Genomic DNA, 23,007 nt, shown 5'->3' with positions numbered 1-23,007 from the left:
ACACGCACACCAAACATTTCGGAGAAAAGACGGAGGCGCATCACTTCCGTGTTTTAAATTCCTGCTATGAACCATGCAATTATTTAATTTACGTTGTTAATTATAGGGAATGATTATGTTAAGAGGTGGTTAACCTGTTTATGTTTGGGTCGGATTTTTTATGTTGAAATGTGGTTTGGAGTGTAAGTGTTGTCACCTGTTGACGGTAAGCCTGGTGGGAGGGGCTACGGGTTAATAAGGGACGGGGTTGGCCCTGGGAAGGGGAACTCGGGGAATGTTGCAGAGAAGGCAACAGCGGGACGTGTTCGAGAGAATCATTGCAGAGAAGGCAACAGCTGAACACGGTTTACTCTCGGGAGTGATAGACGGTCTGATTTGGAAGGTTTTTTGTTTTTTTAAGTTGTGCTGGTTCGCTATTTATTTTTTTGCTGCTGAAAATAAAGTTTTGGAGCTTAACCCAACCGACTAGGCCAGTGTTTTCGGACGGACAATTAGAACCCTGTCACACACAGAGAATCCATGAGTTGTGAGGATTTATCATCTACAATAAAATCAACAAATGAATAGTCGTGACACATTCATAGTCTACATGACTACTTTCATTCATGGACCCATCCCCAAGCATGATCCAGCCCCGTCACTATTTCATTCTGCCCAATTTCATTCCCTTGAATCGATGAAATCCTTCAAATGTTGGTTGACAACTTGCCAAAGGGCTCATATAATGAGCAGCCAAATATTTGTACCGTTTTCTATTCAAGGAAGCAGAGCAGCATCCCCCCCACCCTAGCCACATGCAGAGTGTTCGGAGGGGAACCAGGAGGTGTGAGCGCTACAGGTGGGCGGACAAGTGATAGAGCTGTCCAAATGTAGTCTGTTTGTCTTGAACTCGCCCACTTGAGAGCTAGACGTTACTTCTGCAGTTTAGGTTAGGTTCCCTTAACAGCCACTGACTGTGTCGCAGGATCCGAAGAGGTGATAAGGTATTGAAATCGGAGGGGTCCGAGGGTAGATGGTGAGATTCATGATTTGGTCTCCCCTCCAGCTAACAGGATGATTTATTGGCAGACACTCACACAATTGGCTGCAAGAAAAATCAATGGGAAACACCAGGCAGGGGCGGATGAATTGTTCCCTTCCCCCTAATTCACTTATTCACTCAGTGGTCTCTCTCTTCTTCTCCCTGCCGCAATGATTTTTCTTTTTTCCCCGGTTCATGTTTGTTTTCTCTGAATCGCCCCTCATCACATGCTGTAGTCATCCTCATATCCTGTGTTCATCTGCCTTTTTTTGTATATATACACATAACACATCTCTTGGTTCTTTCTCTCCATCTGTCTGTCCCCCTTTCTCTTTTTTTAATCCTTCATCATATTGGCATTTGCTATATATTTATTTGTACTCCCTCCTCTCTATCTCTAGTTCTTTTTTGACGTCACTATTGATCCCACCTCTTCTGTCCGTCTTTTTGTTTCTCCCCCCTTTTTTCTCCCTCAGTCCTCCTCTCTTTCCTTTCCTCTCCCCCTCTATCTCTCTCTTCTCTCCCATCTGTTAATACTTTAATGGCAGCGAGTGGGTGTGCAGATAGGAAGAGAACGTGAGGATGGGGGAGGGGGGGGGGGGTGATGATCTGCCACTTGTTACAAGCTGGGTAGAGGAGAAGGGGCTGGATGGCGGCCGAGTAGGGGGAGGAAGGGAGGGGAAGCGTTGTTATGGTGATGAGATCTTCTTTGTATAGGTTTCCAAGGCAACTTCAGGCGTACACTTGATACAGCATCCACCATAACCAGCATCCCACCCTAGCCACATGACTGTAGGGAGGGCTCTTCACACATTGCACACTCAGACTTACACACCCACACATTGGAACACACAAAAAGCATGTGCACATACACACATAGACACACACACATTTGTATGAAGTCCACCTACTCTTGACTGATAAAACTGAATTTTTGATGGGACCCATGGTGACACTACATGATGCATTTTTAATTGACCGGGACTGAACTCACGCCATTTTGTTAATGCTTTATTATAAATCCTGTTATTCTTTTGCTTGTATTCATTACCTAACAAACAAGATGATTCAATAGTTGTTATTGTATGTGCTTTGGTAGAGTTTTAACAGCAAGAGTAACCCCAACCCACTGGATACTTCACTGTAATGGAGAAGAGTATGAAACAAGAGCGAAACAACCACTTAACACAGTATATGACGATAGAAAATACTGACTTGAACCAAGTTTAGCAGCAATTGGTCAGACAGTTCATTTTCCACCTCTCCCCACACCAAAACAATTCAGTGCTTGGTTTGCTTCCATGGGCAGACCTTTGTGTGTGTAACATTTCTGTTGGTCTTTGTGCTGCGGTACCTGCAGCGATTTGACCCGGTTCATGCATCTGACTTGGATCAAAACTTATCATTTTAAGCTGTTTGGAATGTGTCCTCCTGGTAGGTGGTTAGTTCGAGTTTGGAAGGGCAAGGGGATTGCATTGTAGAAACAAAAAAGTTAAATCGGGAAATGGTAAAAATGAGGTCGCTGAAATGGTTCGCAGTTGTAATGCTAACAACACCTGTGGAAAGGTTGATAATGACCCCTAATTACACATTGTGTGTATTCTATGAAGCAGCCATCGCTAATATAATTGATGTGTGAAAAATCTATTTTCTGCTAATCTTCACAACCCCATTTTCTTTTGAGAGACGACAATTCACGAGGGAATAGCAAGATGGGTAATGACACACAACAAAGGTCTCTGTCCAGATGCAAACTGCGGACATTAAAGTTGGTTAGCACCTTAACCTAACTAAAGTCTTTAAAAGTGGATCCAGCTATGCTTATGGCTTCCCCAGTCAGTTTTACAATTGATGGTATGGTTTATTCATGTTAAAGAATGTATATTTCAGCAGTGAAAGAGAGGTTTAGGTTTGAATAGGAGTCATGGGAAATAGTTAACTAATGATTAATGGGTTTAGTGATGTTAAAGCCTGTAGTCGTTATCTTACATATGACTGATTCATTTTCCCATGGAAGTTTTAGCCATATCCATATTTATCTGCGGTTTTATTTTTGTATCTGAAGTCTTATGAAATCAAACTGAGAACACAGTTGTATGCGAGTGTGGTTAAAGCTAGCCTGCCCCTTTTTTCTTCTGTTCTTTTTCTCTGTGCGTACGCTGCACAGGTCAGGGTGAGGTTGAGAGCTGTAATCCGGCTGTGGCTGATTCTCATGTTGTCTTGCTATGAGAGCATGTAAATATATTGTCATTTACCAGACACAATAGTGTGGTATTTAACATTGTTGGAACCACACAGTTTGGATTTCTTGGCATGAGCGCAGCTTACAAGATGACACATGGGAGGAAAGCTGTCAAAGTAGAGCTGATTTGCTTGCTTCTGTGTAATTATTGCTCTAGTCTTACCTTTTGCTCATATCCTTATGTAACTAAACCAAAAGCAGTCATACGAGTCAATCCAACATGACGCTTGCTGTGTAAACATAATGCTAGTTATCCTCAAGTGTTTTTGGCATTGTGTGCACAAGTGGATCACCTGAGTCTGTTACAACATAGAAAATCAATTGCGTAACCGTTTTGTCTTCTTAGAATTCTTAAAAACGTCCTTCAAAAACACTAATCTCCGTCCAGGTTAAAGAGATGAAGTAAGAAACCAGACTTGGATGGAGAAGACGGAGGGAGGGAGAGGAGTTCTGAAGCTTGGGAGCCTCACGGGGGAGGAAGGTCTGTTCCTTTGAGACTGATGAGGGGGCGAGGTATACAATAAATGACAGAGGGAGGGGAGATGCTAGAGAAACTAAGAATAGTGTTGTACTCTGGAGTGTATTACTAATAGTTGAACTGGAATCCTTGGTATAAAGAGGTGTAAGTCCTCTAATAGCAGAAGAAGATGGAGCTATATGTTTGAATGTCTTTGCTCCACAGTATCTTTTTTTTTTTGAGAACCGCTGGATTGGGATCGTAATAGCCAGAGGGATTTCTGGTTGCACTGTCAAAATGTGGGCTATAACCTGCACGTATTCAGAACTAAAAAGCAAGAGATAAAGAGAGACCAGACTCATAGGTCAAATAATTGAATCAGTTGCTTCAAATTGTTGTCTCTATTTTGGCTGTGGCTGGTAGGTCTGTCTGCGAGTCGTGTTGGCAGGCAACCAAAATTGTTAGGAGAGTCCTTTCTATTCTTTAAAGTCAATTGAGTTGTTAAAAGGGAGAGTATAAGAAGTAAGATGGAAGAACTTTTCTCAGTGGAGACTAGAGAAACTATTTAACCTGTGTGTCGATTTGGTGCCTCAAGTTTTGATGCGTGGAGGTTTTACATTTGCTCAGTCGCTTATGGCGCATTTCCACTACAGCGCGGAGCTCGCTTTAAGCGTGCTGTGCCCGGCCCGTTTTTGGTTGCGTTTCCACTTAGCGTAGTACCGGCTAGCGGGTACTATTTCACAGTTTTTATGGCCCCATAAAATCGAGGTTCTTTCCGGGACAACAACCAGGCTGAGTCGGGCTGAGTATGCTAAACTAGAGAGAGAATCGCTGGCAAGGGGGCTACAACTACAACAAGATGAACATATTTGACCGTGATTTAATTGTAATACACGTTTCAAAATGATGCCGAAGTAACAACATACTGATACCGGTCTTCAGACAGACGGCAGGCGAAAAACATTTTAAAATGCGTGTTTTCTAAATGGAGATCGGCTAAGCTAACGCAGTATATGCTTCGACCGTCCACACTCACAATAACGGCCTATACAGACATAAATAAACCAGCGAGTGTATTCGCCATGACACAGGCAGTCTGTGGTTTGTACTTGTTTAACTTTTGTCTAGTTTCTGAACAGATATGAGGAGCTGTGAGCTTGAGTGCTAACAGCTAACGGCTGATGTTGTTTTTCTGTGGTTCTCATTGAAGATGACGTCACGGCTCCGCCTACACTGCGTTACTATAGTTACTGCCCCAGCTACTAAACTGTAATGGAAACGCAGCATAAAGTGAGCCAGTCCTAACAAGGCCTAACGAGACCTAGCCATACCGAGCGAGGCCCTGTAGTGGAAATGCGCCAAGTTACACATGCAGATGAGACATCTGAGCCACATTAGAGGGAAAACAAACAGCTTTATTTCCTCAATAGACTATCAAGTTATTGGTGCCCTCCAGCACTGTTAAATGGCAGCTACAGATACAAACATCAAGCAAAAGTGTCTTTACTGAGACACTTTTCTTTATCCTATTAGTAATGTATCAATCCCAAATCAAGTATAATTCATTGCTTACAACACACACTGACCCTCTTTCTGTTTCAACTGATTGCATCACCAACAATAACCATGCTGTCTTCTGATAAACAGACAGATCACATGCCACTGCTTTGTGGAGCCAGTCTAACAGGCTGCCTTTAAGGAGCTTGTTTAACAGAGCCACAGATGGTTGGTTTGCTTCATTTTGATTGGTTTATGGTCAGAACATACTGTGGCCTGTAGGGAAATCATTATCTGCCAAAGACAGGTTTAGCTGCCGTTTAGCATATTTCCTGTGTTTGAACAAGGCTTGCGTGTGGGCAGGCAAAAGGGGAGTTCAGATAGAGCAGACGCCTAACAAGTCTGAATGTATGGTAGGTATGTGATAGTTAACACATGCATACATAGTCATTGTATCTATGGAGGTAGTAACGCACATCTACTTACTACTATGTTTTGGATAATTCCTTAAAACCAGAGTGAAACCTTTTGGTAGACGTTGCAATTGTCAGTATCAGATCCGATCTTGTTACTTGATGTGTGTTGAGTGATACTAAAGAGTGGACAGTGGAGTGTTAAACTCTGTCCATCTCCCCAGGTGACCGGGGGGAAAGTGGTGTGTATGTGGGATTTTCCCTGAGGCTCCAGTCTTCACAGTCTAGATCTAATGGGCTCTGACAGGATGGTAATAAGGTAGCAATGGACTCGCAGTGTGTGTGTGTGTATGTGTGTAGCAGCAGCGGGCTAGATCCATGCTGACTAGTAACAGCCCAGCGTTATAAAACAGGTGTTTAAGACCCTGACCTCTTTACATTAACACGCTGTTACACACATTCACAAGGGTTAGGGTCTACAGACACCCATGGCCAGAATACTAATGCAGACACACATATACTGTACACACACACACACACACACACACACACACACACACACACACACACACACACACACACACACACACACACACACACACACACACACACACACACACACACACACACACACACACACACACACACACACACACACACACACACACACACTCCTTTGGTTCTCCCTCTTGCGCACAGCTCTCCTCTTTCCACTTTATTATTCCTCCTGCATATTCATATCCAGCAGGGTCCTCAAGGCCGCCTCCTCTCTGATGAGTACTACCTAGTGTCAAGTGCACTGGGTCGAAATCATGACTAGAAATTAAACTCCATTACAGCTGCTGGTTAGACATTTCCAGGAAGCATCCTCTGCTGCAGGATGTTTTTTTCCTGTGTTGGGTTTGATGTTGTTACAAACATTGGTTCAAATGAAGCACAAAGTAAGAGTCCACATTAAATACACTGATTTTTTTTTTTTTACACCAGCAACACGTTTTAAGTAATTGCGCATGAATACAAAAATATAAATATATACACATTAGGGATGGGAACGATTAATCGAATATTCAAAATTATTCAGGCATTCAAATATGAGAATATGAGTTATGAATATTTGTATTGTAATTATTATTTATTTATTTTATTACATTTTTTTGGGAGGGGTGCCTAAGTTGATTACATATTATCAAATGGAATAATTCAATGTATACGACAGTGCCATAGCTAAATGTGTTGGGTCTAAAGGTGTGTTTTGCTCCGCTCACCGGTCCCTCACAGCGGGCAGAGCTGCAGGTGCTGATCTCTCTCTTGCGTCCGGTTATACTTCACTCTTGTTTATGTCCAAATCCATCAGATCTAGCTAGTTCTAGCCAATGATATGGCTGCTGCCCCTCCCTACACGCAGATCACGCAGACTCAAACCTCATCTTATGCCCAGATTCCAGCTGAGAGGGTCTTCTCTCCAGCTGGCCTGATTGTGAATCGCCTCCGCACCCGCCTCACCGCTGAGCATGTAGACATGCTCATATTCTTAAACAAGAATGAGTATTGAATAGCTGCATTCTGTGCATAGGCCCTGTTATAGGTTGTTGATCTCTGTTGTAATAGGGTTACGTTACCCTAACCCGTTATGTTGTTCGTGTTTGATCCCTCTTTCATTTAAAATCCAAGTTATGTTTTAAGCATGAAAGCTGTAGGCCTATAGCTGTCAACTGTTCAAACTGTGATCACCAGTTCAATACATTTGACAAATTCGACTTGGTTTCTATAGTTATTTGAACATGTATTTATTTATTTTTGCAATACATTTTTTTTTTTTTATACAGTTAATGTAATTTCGGGTAATCGGTTAACCGTTTTTTTGGGGGTTGAATATACTTTTGCTTTCAAATTCCCATCCCTAATACACATGCAGAGTAGAAAGAAATATATCTAAAGAGAATCTATCAGATAAGTGAATTAGTAGTTGCAGTTTTTGTCAATTGTAAGATATTAGCCTTGAAAAGCTTGAAAATAAATGGATGGAAGACTTTTAACAGAATAGTACTGGTTACCCACTATTCTAAATTAAAAGAAATGCAAATAGAAAGAAAATGAGTTTGCATTAGGTGCTGGTTTACCTTAACACTTGTGATGATTACGGTTATGGTCAGGGGTAGATTAGGCTGAGAATGTTAATCATTCTAATACCCTAATCCCACTCGACATGAAATGCTTTCTAAATATTTCTACAGCCATGACTCTCATAACAGGATGATAGCTTTAGGCTACATGCTATGCTTTCCTGTGTCATGTTTAAATATCACATAATCAGTGATATTACTCCGGCCTAATGCAAAAGGCCCATGGGCTAACACAGCCCAGTACTACTGTGAGCATAAACATAGACACAATGTTTGCATTCTGAACAAGCTAAACAGCCAGATTAGCTCAGGTCTTTTGTCAGGAAAGACATTTCATTTTCAATTGCAAGGTCTGACCTAGATTTGCAACTGTATGCAGCAGGGCAAATATATTAGCAGTGGGTGGGGGGGGGGGTCGGAGATGGGGGTCAGCTGCTCAACATTGCTCAACATTGCTCTTGGTTTCATGTTTTGCTGAAGGAAACAGTTTAGTTGAGTAGTTGCCTGCTGTTATGAGTCCTTGAACTCTGCATTTTTAAAGCAGAAAGACATCTGATGTGCATTCTAGTGGCTCAGGAACGTTAACAACAACCCAGCAGCATCTGTGCATCCAAACGCTGCGTCTCGACTGCTTGGGGCTGGCTACACTCGCACAGATGAGACAGTTTATCAAGTCAAAAAGCGTAAGCAAACAGCTAACATCTCCGTCCATTTTTAATGAACACAAACTTACGGATTTGTTGACACTGGCGTGTAAGGTAAAGATAGGGCCACTCAATATTTGGCGAAAGAATTAATTGATTATATGTATTAGGATCTGCGGTATAACAGATCTGACGTCAACATAACTACCATTACCCTTTCACATTACTGCTTATGAATATTTAACTGCTAAACACGTAGCCTATGAGGGCTCTTATTAAGTCATTTGTTAATCCTCTCATATCTGTCTGGCCTCAGGCAGCTGCCGAGTTTGATCAAGTTTTGTTTTATTGGTTTTAAATGTTCAGCCATGAACAATAATGCTGACAGTTGTTAGTGGGAAAGTGTGTGTGTTTATGTGTTAATGCTGTAGCAAGTAGCCACTGCACACAGCAGCACCCATGTGTAGAGAAAATATAAACTCTCAATTCTTAGCTGAGGCTTTCTTTCCTGGTTACGCTCTGTTTCTCTGTCTTCCTTCACATCGGCCTACATCTTGAAGCCTGTCCCACTTTTGAAAAGCTCTTCACCTCTTGTTGCCTTGACTGACTGCTGCCTGTCACGCTGACTCACTGTCTGCCTTTGTGTTCCTCGCCTCCACCTCGTATTTCGCCTCAATGATTGTGTTGAACACCGTCAGTTCAGAGAAGATAATGAGAATTTTAAAAGCAATCTCAAAATCGTATTAAATGTCATTATGTAAAAACAATTATGTTAAATTCACCTCTCGCTTTTTCTCTTTCTCTCTACAGCTCCACCACCCAGCAGATTCAACAGGAGAGTGTCAGGTAAGACATGTGTGTGTCCTTTAGCTGTAATCCACACTTGAGACACCCCTGCCCGGCTGTCTCGGAGTCTGCGTTATACTGCGTGTCATGCACGTTGAGGCCATGCTGTAGACGTACTGATTTGTATGTTGTTGGTGTTTTTTGATAATGTGCGTATTTGCTTGTGTCCCAGGTTTAAAACACAGTGTTGAGACATCCCTGGGGTGTGTTTTGGGTCCTCTTTGTTTCTGTGGTCTTCCGTGTACCACGCTCCTGTTTTCTCACGCTTAGACTACCCGTCTAGTGTTTACACAGAAGTAATTGAATGTCGTCAGCCGTCACGGAGCGCTGCACTTTAAATATGCTCTGCAGCTGATGTTTATCTTTACTGCTGTCCTCCTGTCTCTGTTGACCTGCTGTTTGTACCACAGCATCATAAAGGCTTGCGCTGTTCATTTGTGCAACTTGGCAACTCGGAACATCCAGTTGTACAGAGCTCCTTGTTTTTGTTATGTGGTCAACAAAGTTTTTCTGTTGATAAAAAAGTTGTCTGTAGACATGTAGTGGTTATGGTGAAAACATTCAGATTATCTTTTGAGCCCCTAAGATAAATTGTGGGAACACAACAACAGAAATGGAGCGTAACTGTGTTGCATGTTTCCCCGAGGTGTTAGCAAGTTCTACGAAATAGTTTTGTTGCAGGTGTTTTAAGTTGGTGTTTCCTCGGGGAGACGCATTTGAACTTCTCCCGAGGGAAGAAGAAGCCAAATAGAATTATTAATGTTTTTAATAAATTTGAAAAAAAGGCTTTATGTGCTCACGCTTTCCTGAACCAATGTCGTTGGTGTGTTTTTGTGTTCCACCAATAATTGGTATAATGTCCAGGACAAGATGTCACACCTTATACAGAAACATACAGGCCCTCGTACATTATGATGCAATGCAAGATGTGAATTCTTTTTTACAGGACTTTTATTTTTGCTCGCACTGTCAGAAAGATATCAATACTTTTGTCATGGAACTTCAGTGGAAGGCAATATATACTCAGGCGTTAATACACATTTTGCCGATCAATTTAAATAAGGTGGTCAAATATGATAAACACCTTTTTTTAGTGTTGCTTCAAAAAATAATTTTGGATCACAGATTTAAAGCAGTATTCTGAACACAAATGGAGCTTTTGAGGAGTGACTCTGAGAAGTAATGTCACTCCTCTCTGAAAGTATCAAACCGGTTTCCCTTCTGAGCGGCCAGAACCACGCCGGGTGTGGTCCGCTGTTATCACCACTGTGCTTTGCTGCACCTGTAACCAAAGACCTTGGTGATAAGAAGCTGGAAGCTGATTGGTCAATGCATTGCTACATTGACGCTCAGCAGTAGAGCTTTATGATAGCATTTTGGACTGAAGGGAAGAAAAAAGAGACATGAAGGCTTAAATAAATTGCAATAAATGGCCTAAAAATAATGCTGCGTAATATTTGTTTGCTTTTTTTTTTGGCTCTTGATTTGCTTGGAACATACTGGAGACACCCACGGTACAGGTGTTATACGCTTACAGCTCAAGGGTGTATTATTATATAATAAAAGAGATGAATTACAGACAATACATCTGTTATTACACACGCACACGCACGCACACACACACACACACACACACACATACACACACACACACACACACACACACACACACACACACACACACACACACACACACACACACACACCTAACAGGAAGCCACCAGAGCGTGTAAAAGGGTAGTTTTCTTTTATTGCGAGTGTTAGTTAATGCAGGGCTATTGGTTTGGATTGAATTACATAGTTCAGGTGTTTCTGTTTTCCTGGTCTATAAATGTACAGAAATGCAGATTCAAGACGGAACAGTTATTTATTTTACAGTTATAGCAAATGTATTCAATATTTTGCCTTTTCTTGTCTACGTTGCCAGTCAGTCAGAGTAGAGCATTTTTAAGCACATAATAATTTCCCTCTTGACAAATATGTGCGGCTCTAAGCATTCTAAGAAATGTGGAAAAGCATTTACTGAATTGGTAGATGAGCAAGGTTAAAGGAAAGAGGTTGATCCCAAAAAGAACATCTGAGCATTGCTGCTTTTTTGAAGTGTTGTGACCCAGTGGCCTAGTTTAGATTCTGAACCGTTCTTGAAATCGCAGCGGCTGGAAGTGTTGTCAAAGTTACACTGGGTAGTAGTTTATATATTTATTCTTCTATCTTTTAAGAGTTATTTGAATGTGTTTAGCTAACTGCAGCTAGAGAAGGTAGCACAGGACTAATTCATCCTTACCATTGTAGAAGAAAAATGTGATTTTATACAACCCTCATCTGAAACAACCCACGCTACATTCAGGAAGGAGGCGGCAGCAACATTTTCTCCATCAGGGTTTTCACACATGAGAAATATCAGCCCACAATCACATCTACATTTCATTTTCTTTGGCCTGAAAACAATGATGACATGATTACATATTTGCATTTGATTTAATAACAAAACACAGGCTTTGTCAGCGTAGAGGAATAAAACACATTTAAAGTTAGCATGGTAGACGTCAAATCTTATTGCTAATGGTAATGTGTGACGAAAATGCAAAGCGGATGTTCACACTAACATCTATGTATTTATTAGGGCTTCACAATTTAGAAAAAATAACTACTTGCAATTATTATGACTGATATTATTGCAAGTGCAATTTGACTCATGATTAGAGGGATAATTATTTAATCATAATTATTTTTACATAACATCTTGTGTTCTGGGGTCATATCTCGTCTTGGGTCCTGATCATGTTCTAATGAACTGAGGCTCCCATTTGAAGGTGTTTTGTTGTATTTGGTCCATTGTATTTACCTGGCCAATCTAGCTGAACTAAAGGAGTTAACATCAGAGGTCACACTGCTCCAAACATGACTGGTATGAATGCCGAGAGATAAGACGTTCCCCTCATGATTGCACACACGCACTCCCACAGACCGCCATGTGTTTTGTGGTAAATGTCATGTGAGGAGCGGAGTGTGTCTCGACAGAGTTGGGAGAAAACACAGACACAGTGACAATTTGAAATGACCTTGTCAGTGTTTGTCACCCGGTGTGGGGAAACATGTCACTGTGTGTGTGGTTTCCTCACTTCTGAGCCCCTCCTGTGTCCTCCCCTGTCCTCATTTTCTGTTATACAATATCTCTGTGTGTGTGTGTGTGTGTGTGTGTGTGTGTGTGTGTGTGTGTGTGTGTGTGTGTGTGTGTGTGTGTGTGTGTGTGTGTGTGTGTGTGTGTGTGTGTGTGTGTGTGTGTGTGTGTGTGTGTGTGTGTGTGTGTGTGTGTGTGTGTGTGTGTGTGTGTGTGTGTGTGTGTGTGTGTGTGTGTGTGTGTGTGTGTGTGTGTGTGTGTGTGTGTGTGTGTGTGTGTGTGTGTGTGTGTGTGTGAGACAGACATCTAACCTTTCCCTGTACTGTACTGTGTGTGTGTGTCTATGGGTTTGGCCAGTAACTGAAATAAGTCTGTGTTGGAAACTTTGTGGGTTTTTTTGCTCGTATGCTTGTGATTTTAAAACACTGAAACTCATTCTTCGCTCAAAATGTATTGAACTTGATAAACTGTGACTTATAAAGTACTAGCCAACCAATTTGGGTTTTCGAAAAGATATCTCGAGAGCAGGGCGTTGTTTGTTTTGTTGCATTTGATAAAATACAATCATTTAAATGATAAAAACAGAGGAAATCGCTTAAATTAAAGCTTATGATATGATATACTTTATTAATCCCCGTGGGGAAATTGTTTCTCTGCATTTGACCCATCCTAGTGTTAGGAGCAGTGTGGTGCCATTTTGAACGGCGCCCGGGGAGCCGTGTAGGGAACGGTGCCTTGCTCAGGGACACCTCGGTAGCACTTGGTCTTACCGGGACTTGAACTAGTGACCTTCCAGTTGCCAAGTCCCTATGGACTTCGCCACCACCGCCCCATCAAGCAGTGATTAACAGTGTCTGCATTGTCCGTTTGCAATGCATTTATTTAAAGAAATATACCAAATACATACGGTATAATACAAATTAAAGAAATGTCCACAGGTCATTAAAAAAGGTTACTTTCTAAGTAAATTAAATGTGTTTTTCTGCTCGTAACAATAGCATTTATCGTCAGATAGAAATATCTCCTTATTTCTGAAAGAGAACGTAAACTTGCATAAGTAAATGAATGCTAGTGTCCTTTCCTGGTGTTTGCTCATTGAATATACTAAAGAAATATGATGCACGCAGGCATCGGAATAAATCATGACTTTGCATGCATGCCAAACAAAATATATGTTGTCACCATGATGGATATCTGTTGTGTAGAATCTGCAGACTTTGTTAAATTAGAATAAACATCTGTAATGTGAATACATTACAATGCACATGTGCTAACATACTCAGCATTTGCAGTTGGAAGTCTAAATATGTTAAAAGTTATTTGATGATTTACACAAAAGTGAGTATAATCACAGAAATATATTGTAAACAGGTCCCTAATGTTGAGTCCAGAGGGAACCCACAGCTGTGTCTGCAGAGACAAATCTGCCAAAGCTCAGTTACTGCATAAATGTTATATGATATCACAGAAGAAATGTCAGCCTGTCCCATAAGAAACTGAACAGTTTGTGCTACTCGTTCCCTTTCCACGTGCGTAGAGGTAGTGTATTCTGACAGAGTGGTCACTACCTGCCAGCAACCCGTTAGCTTGTTGTTCTCAATACTATGTTGAGTTTTGTTTGTTGGAAACTCATTTCATCTAGTTGATACTCTGATCTAAGCCATGAAGAATGTATTCACATGGATTGTTTAATCTCTCGGGGCATATTATTGCAGAGAGTGAAGTGTGTTTACATGTCTTCCCTGCAGTGTGTGCGGAGGCGTTCAACCCAGACGAGGAAGAGGAGGACACGGAGCCCAGGGTGGTGCACCCCAAAACAGACGAGCAGCGCTGCAGACTGCAGGAGTCCTGCCGGGACATCCTGCTGTTCAAAACACTAGACCAGGTACAACTGAGCCACACAGGAAGAGACACATACACACAGGGACTTGTGACTAGCTTACTGCTTCAGTCGCCCTATAAGAAACACTCTGCATTCGTTCTGTTTCTCCACTCATTTCTTCAGGATTTCCGCTTTGAATTAGCCACTGCATGTAGAGCCACACGTATAGAAGTCACACCGACAATTATGAACCTTTTATTCAGTGACCACAGAAATGGAACGACTTTCATAATGTTGCACAATGGAGTAGTAACCCTACAATTGGGTTAAATGTCCCTCAAATCAGCAACATCTAACTCGATAACATTTATTAACATATTAAAGATTCTCATGCTGGATTTATTATTAATAATGTGCACAACCATTAAACCAAAGCGGGGCGCGCAACAACGGTAATTAAAGTTTAAAAGTCTCAAAAATGCTACAACTACTGTCACAAACTGGATGAATGTGAAGTATTTTGTTAAAGGACGATGAAAGCGTAATCAAGGAGCACTATTGGAGTGACTTTGATGGTTATTGGACTCAGGATTAATTTATTTGGATTCCCGCTGTATGAAGAAATTAAAGGACGGCGCAAGTGGAAACAATTCACAAAGGGATTAAACTGTTTGAAACACATGCTCAAAGTAAACAAGATTTTGCCGATGTGTTTATGTGGATTCAAAAGTCGTAAATAATCTACAAAATGGAGGAGACCGATCTGATCGGAGCAACTGTGACAAATAATCCAACTGAAACCGGCATGGACAATGACTGTTTTAAAAATGCGCTTATCCAGACAAGCCTGGTTTGGACACTTTATGGGCAGAAGAAACATTTATATTAAAGAAAGAATTATACATTTCTGTCTTTGTATGCCTTTAATACTAACTTGAATTTTTATTAAAATTAGTCAATTATTTTTTATATTTTATTCTAATGTAGAGACAAGGCTTTTAGAGACAATCATGTATTGCCTTACGCCCCCCAGGTTGGGAACCACTGCACTAGAGAGACATGTTGCTTTCAGTTCATTTCCCCACCCTCCACCACAATAAACCACATGTCTGAGGGGTATTTGGCAAGTCATGTATATATGATGGAGCAACATTTCCAAATGTAATCCAGTACAGCTGCAGCAGCAAACAATAAGAAGGATTGACAGCATAAATGTTGCTATGGATTCACCCACAACGTACAGGGGTTTCTCTCCTGGTTGCTCGGTGTATAACATCCCTTTACTTCACACATCTCCTGGGGCAGATCAGAGGATAAATATGTACAAAAACATTTCTGAAAAAGATAGAAATAGAGTTCACGAGAAAAGGGACAAATAAGTACTTGTTAACATAAGAGGACATGGAGAGCCTTGGTAGCCGTATGGTTACAGCACACGCCAAACAACCGCAGCGTCCTGGGTCTGACTCGACCTCTGGACTTCTGCTGCATTTCCTACCCCTCTCTCTCCAATACATAATAATAGTAGTAATAATAATAATAATAATAATAATAATAATAAATGTTATTTATTTAGCGCTTTTCCTGGTGCTCAAAGCGCTTTACAAGCAAGTAAAGAAGGAAAATAACAACAAAAGTAAAAAGTGCTAAACTAGGTGGAATAGGGGCAAGGGGTAGTGGATTAGGAGTTGAAGGCAACAATGAGATTCCTAACATATGGAAATCTGCATATGTTCTTCCTTTACTGAAAGGAGGGGATCCCTCATCTGTTAATAATTATAGGCCAATTTCAAAATTATGTGTTGTAGCGAAGGTCCTTGAAAAGCTTCTCAGTGAACAACTTAAATTATTCTTGGACACAAATGACATTTTGTCAGAGCACCAATCCGGTTTTAGAAAACAACACAGCACAACAACTGCTGCTATTAAAGTATTGAACAACATAATTGAGGCGTTGGACTGTAAAAACTATTGTGCAGCTCTATTTATTGATTTGTCAAAGGCGTTTGACACAGTTGATCATATCATCCTGGCGGAAAGACTTCACAGTATCGGCTTATCTAGGCATACTGTAAGTTGGTTTTTAAATTATTTATCAGCGAGAACCCAATGCGTCCAATTTTATAAGGCAAGAGTGAAAAGGTGAGTTTTGAGAGATTTTTTGAATGACTTAGATAATACAGCTTGTAGTGTGCCTGCAGGGCCGTCCCTCCCTACAGGCCGATCACGCAGACTGCGTGGGGCCTTACTTTGCGGAGGGGGCCTCATCTGAGCCGAAAATGCGGCGCAACTATGCGTTTATGCGGTGCCCTCCCCCGTCGACGCTCGCGAAACAGAGGGCCTCATCATATAACTTTGCGTGGGGCCTCATGTTGGCCAGGGACGGCCCTGTGTGCCTCTATCCTTCCATGTGTCTTATAAAGGTGAAAAAATCATCTTCAAAAAACAACATAACTAATGCTCATTTACATTGTATGATGAACCAAGCATTCTCTTCTCGGCTTCATCTACTTGTCTTATTGCATGAAAGCCTGCATTCATAGAAGCCTATGTTATGATGTTGTTATTATATTGATAAACCCTCCTATCTTTAGGCATAAGACGATTTTTTTTAACCAGTTTTCCCCAGAAAGCTGTTCCATACCCCATATATCTGTTATGTTTCATTTATCCATGTGTTAATGAACTTCTTTAAGAGCAACTCACATGAGCTAATTCATATAGCTTGTGACGATATATGAGCTCCACATAAATCAGTGTTTCTCAAACCTTTTCATACCAAGGACCACTTAACCAATACAAAAACACTTGCGGACCACCGAATCGTTTGGTACAAGCAAGTGGCAACATGTGTGATGAAGGTGTTGCGCTGGGCTATATCATGCAATCGAAAGTGAAACTTAAGCTCGTTCCATTGCGGATATATTCCCGCGAGAGTGCGGAAAACTTAAATTAATATATTTATTTCAAGTGTGAAATGTTACCAATATACTCACGGACCACACTTTGAGAAGCACTGACATAAATGCACTGTTTCTCCACATCCTCCGTGCCTGACGTCCTCCCTCTCTGCCGCTACAGGAGCAGTTCTCGGAGGTGCTGGACGCCATGTTTGAGCATCGGGTTCAGCCCACGGACCACGTCATCGACCAGGGAGACGACGGAGACAACTTCTACGTCATAGAGAGGTAGGACGCACACACTCATGTCAGGTCCTGAAAGCAAGGGCAATTTGATTACTCAGATATTGTTTGTTTACCAAGCATGGATGACAGAAAGGGTACACAAACAGACAAAGGCGAGCTGTTGGATACGTATCTATTACACTGAATGACCAGACGAGTAGAACCACTTGTATAATGTAAAGCCATTTAAAGTGGAGACAAGTAAAAATACTACAGACATGTGAAGCAAATATAGCACCACCAAACACAGTCGGTAAAATACCATACAGTTGAATCTGAAGGAGACTTTTATATTTATTTGCATAAAAATTACAGTAGCATAATGATGTAGTGGACCACAATAAATGTTTCAGATGTACAACAGTGTGGCCATTTCACTGGTGTTTACACGTTGGTTATGGTTAACGCTGCACTTTTTATGATGTTGTGTATGTCTGCCCGTGTATACAGTACATATGAAGGCTGTGTGTCATTTCCCTGCCATATTGCTAATGTAAACGGTTACTGTGTACACAAGACTTACAGGACAGGTTTAGTTGCCCAGCTGGAATACAATGTAAAGTACCAGGAACATTCAAATGGAACTTGTTTTACACAATTAAAAACATGCTTGTTGTGTAAGAAGAAATACAAATACTGTCCGTTTTAATTTATATATTAAAGTTTCCACGAAGATCCCTGAGACTTCACTGCACAGAACCAGCTAACCAACTACAATCCTTTTTTAAATGACTTTTTATTACTAGTAATTCAGCTAGCCTTTTTTTCTACTAGAAAAAGCCTTAAGATGGCTGTTTTGATCCTCTGCCACCAAAGCAGAACAGCCTGGCCTCTATTCATTCTTGGCACGGCCTATATCAGTTCAACACAGCAGTTTAGTTCCACTTGTTATGAGCTATCATTCAATCTGCACACACACTCTCTGACAGCGTGCTCCGTGTACAGGAGATGTGCGATGACCTTTTATAAGCAGCGCGCCAGCCTGCCCTTGTACTATCCCAGGATTTTCCTTGGCCTGTAAAAGGCGTAGGTGGCAGCTAATGTCACCAGCAGGGTGGGTGGGGTGTGAGCACAGACTCACACAGAGATGAAGGGATAAACAAAAAGAAGAGCAGGAAAGAAAACGGGATGCAGTAACACGTTGTTTAAAGAGAATTCCCCCATATGCATTCATCTCATCTGCGTTCATGTTACATAATGTCAGTCATCAGCTGAACACACAAATATGTTTTTCTGAGGCTAAATCCCTCCAATATCCACCAAGCATCTACCTGTCCTGTCTGTCTGAACCAACCTTAACAAACCCAAACAGACCCCCACTGAAGCCTTGAAGACAGAAAGTAACTGGAAGTCTCTTATGCCCCTTTCACACCAATGCGTTTTCAGCTCCGGCTCGGAGCTGGAGCCTGTAAAGTGCCGGTTTTTCCTGTTCACACCTCCGGAATCCGGTTCACTTCTAGCTCCAAAAAATTGTCGGTCTAGAGGCAAGAACTTCGGAGCTAAGAGGTCGCGTCGCTTACGTCTCTCTTACGTCGAGGCGTGCAGGAAACTAAACCCACATCCCCTAAACATGAGTCGACTGTCATGCCTGCCTACAAGCAGTAGTGCTTATAAACACACTTTATAAAGTCAGGCAACACTAACCAGGCTTCATGTGATTCTGTTTATTTGTGCCTTACTTTGACCATCCGTTCACTGTTATTGATCATTGTGGAGGGAGGCAGACGTGTTGTTTTGTATTATAGCAGCTATCGGATGGAATCAATACATGGGCTGCACAGGTTGTCGTGTCCGACTATCACAAGTAGAATCATAATAAAAATACGCTGGTAAAATGTGCCTGTAGAAAATGGTTTATGCCACAATAGAATAGCAATAGCAAGTAGTCAGTTTAGCTTCGGTTGCTATGCTAACATCACCCATTTTATACCAGAGAAACTTTCATAACAGCGTTGTGATGCCAAACCGTCAATTCAGACTGACACACATTCACGTAAGCCTCGTAAGGGGAACTGGGGATATTTATCAGCTGCTTGTGTGAGTCGGACAGTGAATACTTTAGAGCGGCCGCTGCAGTGTGAGCTAACCGGGAGCTAACGGGAGAATAAACTCCCGTGGAAGAGCAGCCAACACTGCAGCGGTCGGTAAATGCCGCAGAAACACATTAATAAACAATGAACTACGGCACTCTGGAGAAAAGCATACGGTTGGAGAAGTCGTTATTTTTATTTAATCTGGCTTCGTGTGATTAAAACAGGGTTGCAAACTTTGGGTACCTGGCTGGAGTGAGATTTTGGTATCATTATTTAGAAACGTGTATTACAATTTAATCACGGTAAAATATGTTCATTTTGTTGTAGTTGTAGCTCCCGAGCCAGCGCGTCTTGTTTGAATGATGCGAGTAAACACAGCTGGCAGCCGCAATGAAACTCAAGCGACTAGAGCGATGCGAATATTCGCATCGCGTCCGGTCTGAACGCAGCATTAAAGCGAGCTCTGCGCTGCACTGGAAACGCGCCATTACATCACCAGAAGTCCTAATTTAAAAAATAAATAAATGTACTCACTATATCAACAGCCCCACCAAAAATATTTTCCACCAGCCGCCAATACACAATATTGGACACAGACTATAAAGGGCACACAGTTTCAATTCACTAATGAAAGTCAAACACATGTTTGTTTCCACTGTTTTATGTTGTGCCTTGTTATCGCCTGTCGCGATAAGCAATTAGTTGACTTATATAGTACGATAAATAAAAATGAACTCGATAAATTGCCATTTACTAGCAGTTTGAAAGGATGTACTTGAATTATTATTATATATTATCATTATGTCAGTGGTCTAATATGCTCATACAACGGTGCCGACAATATTATCGTTTATTGCAATAATTTCCGGGAAAATGTATCCAACAAAATTAATTATCATGAGATGCCTATACATGAAACACACACACAAACAAATTTACCGACTTACTCCAAACTGACAAATATATTAATTAACACACTCACTCTCAGACTCTATTTTGGCCTAGTAGAACAATAAGCAGCAAAATTTTACTTTTTATCATTTCTACTGGATCTTAGATCTGCGCATGCGCAATACGGGTCGGCAGTGGCGGCCACGGAGTATTTGTGTCGGGTAATCTATGGTAGGGCTAACCAGGGTTCGAGTTACGTGGGAGCTAATGGGAGCTGAGCTCCCATAAGGAGGGGCCTGAGCTCCCACGGACCCAGTGAAATCAAACATCTGTGGGGGTCGCTAATATACATTAACAACCTTTATTTTGATCACAAATAATGCATTTTTCAATGTAATGAGTATTATTTACGTTAACGAGGTAAATAGGCAAACAAACAAACATCCTGCAGGGGGGTCTGGGGGGGATTCTCCCCCAGGAGATTTGTTGAAATAATAACATAAAATACACATTCTGGTACTCTCTTGAGAAGAAAAATAAATACATCTATTACTACATGACATATTTAAAAAAAAAAAATGAATGCCATTTCAGTTTGTTGTTACTTTGCTCTGAAAGCTGAACCTGCTGCTCCTCACAGAGAGAAGAGGGAAGAGGCTGTGAATTACTTTACATTGTGGATAAGGGTTGATCGCCCCCATTGTTCTGTGTGTCAACATGAAAGACAGCCCACACATCAATCATCAAACCGTGGGGTATTATTTCATTATGTGTTGATTTCTATCAACACGTAATGTTGTATCGATGTATATAGAGATGTACTACAGCAAAAGTATTCTCCGTCGGGACTTCCTGCAACAACACCACGCTGTTATCTTGATTCTGATTGGTCAGAAGACATTATCAAAGATGTTCTATTGAGAAGACGATCACTACGTGACAAAAGTTTTCAAAACCGTTTATAGTCTTCGGTATTCTTGTTTTGGCATGAGAATAGTTTGGGCAGAGTGAGAGCGTGAGATTAAGGGTGAAAGCGTGTGTCACACGCCAGATGCGTGAGAGTTGGCAACCCTGGATTAAAAGCAACACGATCATCGACCCGACGCAGTTGTTGTTGTTGTTGTGAGCGCCGTAACGCCGTTGGGGAGCAAATCAGCGATGTAAACGGTGACGTCATGACGCAGCAGCGGCAACACCAGTCGGACTCTGGGCGGTGTGAACAGAGCGGGAGCAGAAAAGGGAAACCGGAGCTGAACCAGAAAAGCTCTAGCTCGGAGCTAGAAAGGGAAAAGCACTGGTGTGAAAGCCGCATCAGAAACCCTTAGAGACTGACTGGGTGTTTCTCAATGTCGAGGAAGGCTGCTCCAGAGCCACTATTTCAAGGATGCTACGTCATCGAGTCCCACCGAAGGACTGTTCCAATGTCCAGGATCCTTGGAATTCTACCGAGGCCGGCGTACTTCGTAGCGAGAAATTTCGAGGCTGCACATGTGTAGACTCCGCGGTCTTAAAATCCCCACAATGCTTTGCGCACGGACCAATTTCCCAAATCTTTGGCAGAAATCGCGCTCCATTTAAGGCGGGGCCTCGCATATGACGCACACCTGTTAGCCTGTTCCACAATTCTTTGTTTTCCGAGGCTAGGAAGGATTCTTGCCTCGCTTGTGAAGCAAGTGACTCGGAAGACATGTCCTACCAAGGAAGCGTCCTCGACATTGAGTAAAACAGGCTAATGTGGTCTAAGAAAAAATAAGATTGACTTTATGGATCCCATCAAATGTTTTCAACACAGCACAATGTTAACAAGGCATTGCACATAATGTGAAAAGGAAAAAGAGTAGAAAATAAACAAACGTAAAATAGAAACATCTCAAAATAGAAAAAATAACAAAACTAAAAAGTAAAATATATACATATTGACAGTGAAAGATACAAATCTGTAGAATTCTAAGTGTTTTTATATATGTTTTCATCTGCTGTAACTTAACAACACAAGGTGTGTATCATCCAGTTCCTCTCCATTAGTCCTCTGGCCACCGTGCTACATTTCAAAAATATATTTAATGAACTTCCTCAGGCTATGGATTGATCAGACTGAGTTGTCTGAAACAGGAAGTAAACAAGTTTATTAAAACAATCTTTCTTCTTAATGTCTCCTTCTATGCTCAAGCTGATGTATTGTGAATAATGAAGAAAAAGTACTTTAATAAGAATCTAACCGCGCAGTATTTAAAGTATTACATAACGTCCACATTGACTCGATTAAATGTATTCAGGCACAATGACGACAACAAGTGGTCATCGTCCCCATCGTCATGGTAATCCAGTCAAACTAAGTCAATACTAATACAGCAGGCACGAGGGCTTTAACCCCACTCCTCAGCCAATGGGACGACAGACGAGGTTACAAAGTGACTGTTTAATCCTGCTGCGCTACAGCGCTGCAAATTACCCTCCCCACATTTAATCCTCATACAGAGGGGGGGGGGGGCTGCTCTGCTGACGTGTTACTGTCAATCACAGTTATATGCCAACATGAAAACATTGTGTTGACGCTGCACATGTAGACCACTATGTTTACAGAAATGCTAATACCTTTACAAGCTGTAGTAAAAACTTCCAAATGCATGAAATATACAAACAATGTATACACACTACTGCACCCTCACAAACAGTCAATGATTTGCTTGTCCAATCAAACACAGGGTGCTG

At 41.5% G+C, this 23,007-nt stretch overlaps 1 protein-coding gene across 2 annotated transcripts in view; it reads left to right on the top strand.

Moving 5' to 3' along the window:
* prkar2aa (protein kinase, cAMP-dependent, regulatory, type II, alpha A) overlaps nucleotides 1–23,007 on the top strand; it is a 72,500-nt gene that overhangs the window by 43,748 nt on the left and 5,745 nt on the right. For both annotated transcript variants that reach the window (XM_034087167.2, XM_034087166.2), the window contains exons 3-5: nucleotides 9,208–9,243; nucleotides 14,113–14,249; nucleotides 17,268–17,374. In XM_034087167.2, the coding sequence (XP_033943058.1) occupies nucleotides 9,208–9,243; nucleotides 14,113–14,249; nucleotides 17,268–17,374 (280 nt within the window). The remainder of the gene's footprint in view (nucleotides 1–9,207; nucleotides 9,244–14,112; nucleotides 14,250–17,267; nucleotides 17,375–23,007) is intronic.

The sequence above is a fragment of the Pseudochaenichthys georgianus genome, chromosome 7 (genome assembly GCF_902827115.2).
Source record: "Pseudochaenichthys georgianus chromosome 7, fPseGeo1.2, whole genome shotgun sequence".
Taxonomy (NCBI): Eukaryota; Metazoa; Chordata; class Actinopteri; order Perciformes; family Channichthyidae; genus Pseudochaenichthys; species Pseudochaenichthys georgianus.
This window is presented reverse-complemented; position numbering and strand designations above follow the sequence as displayed.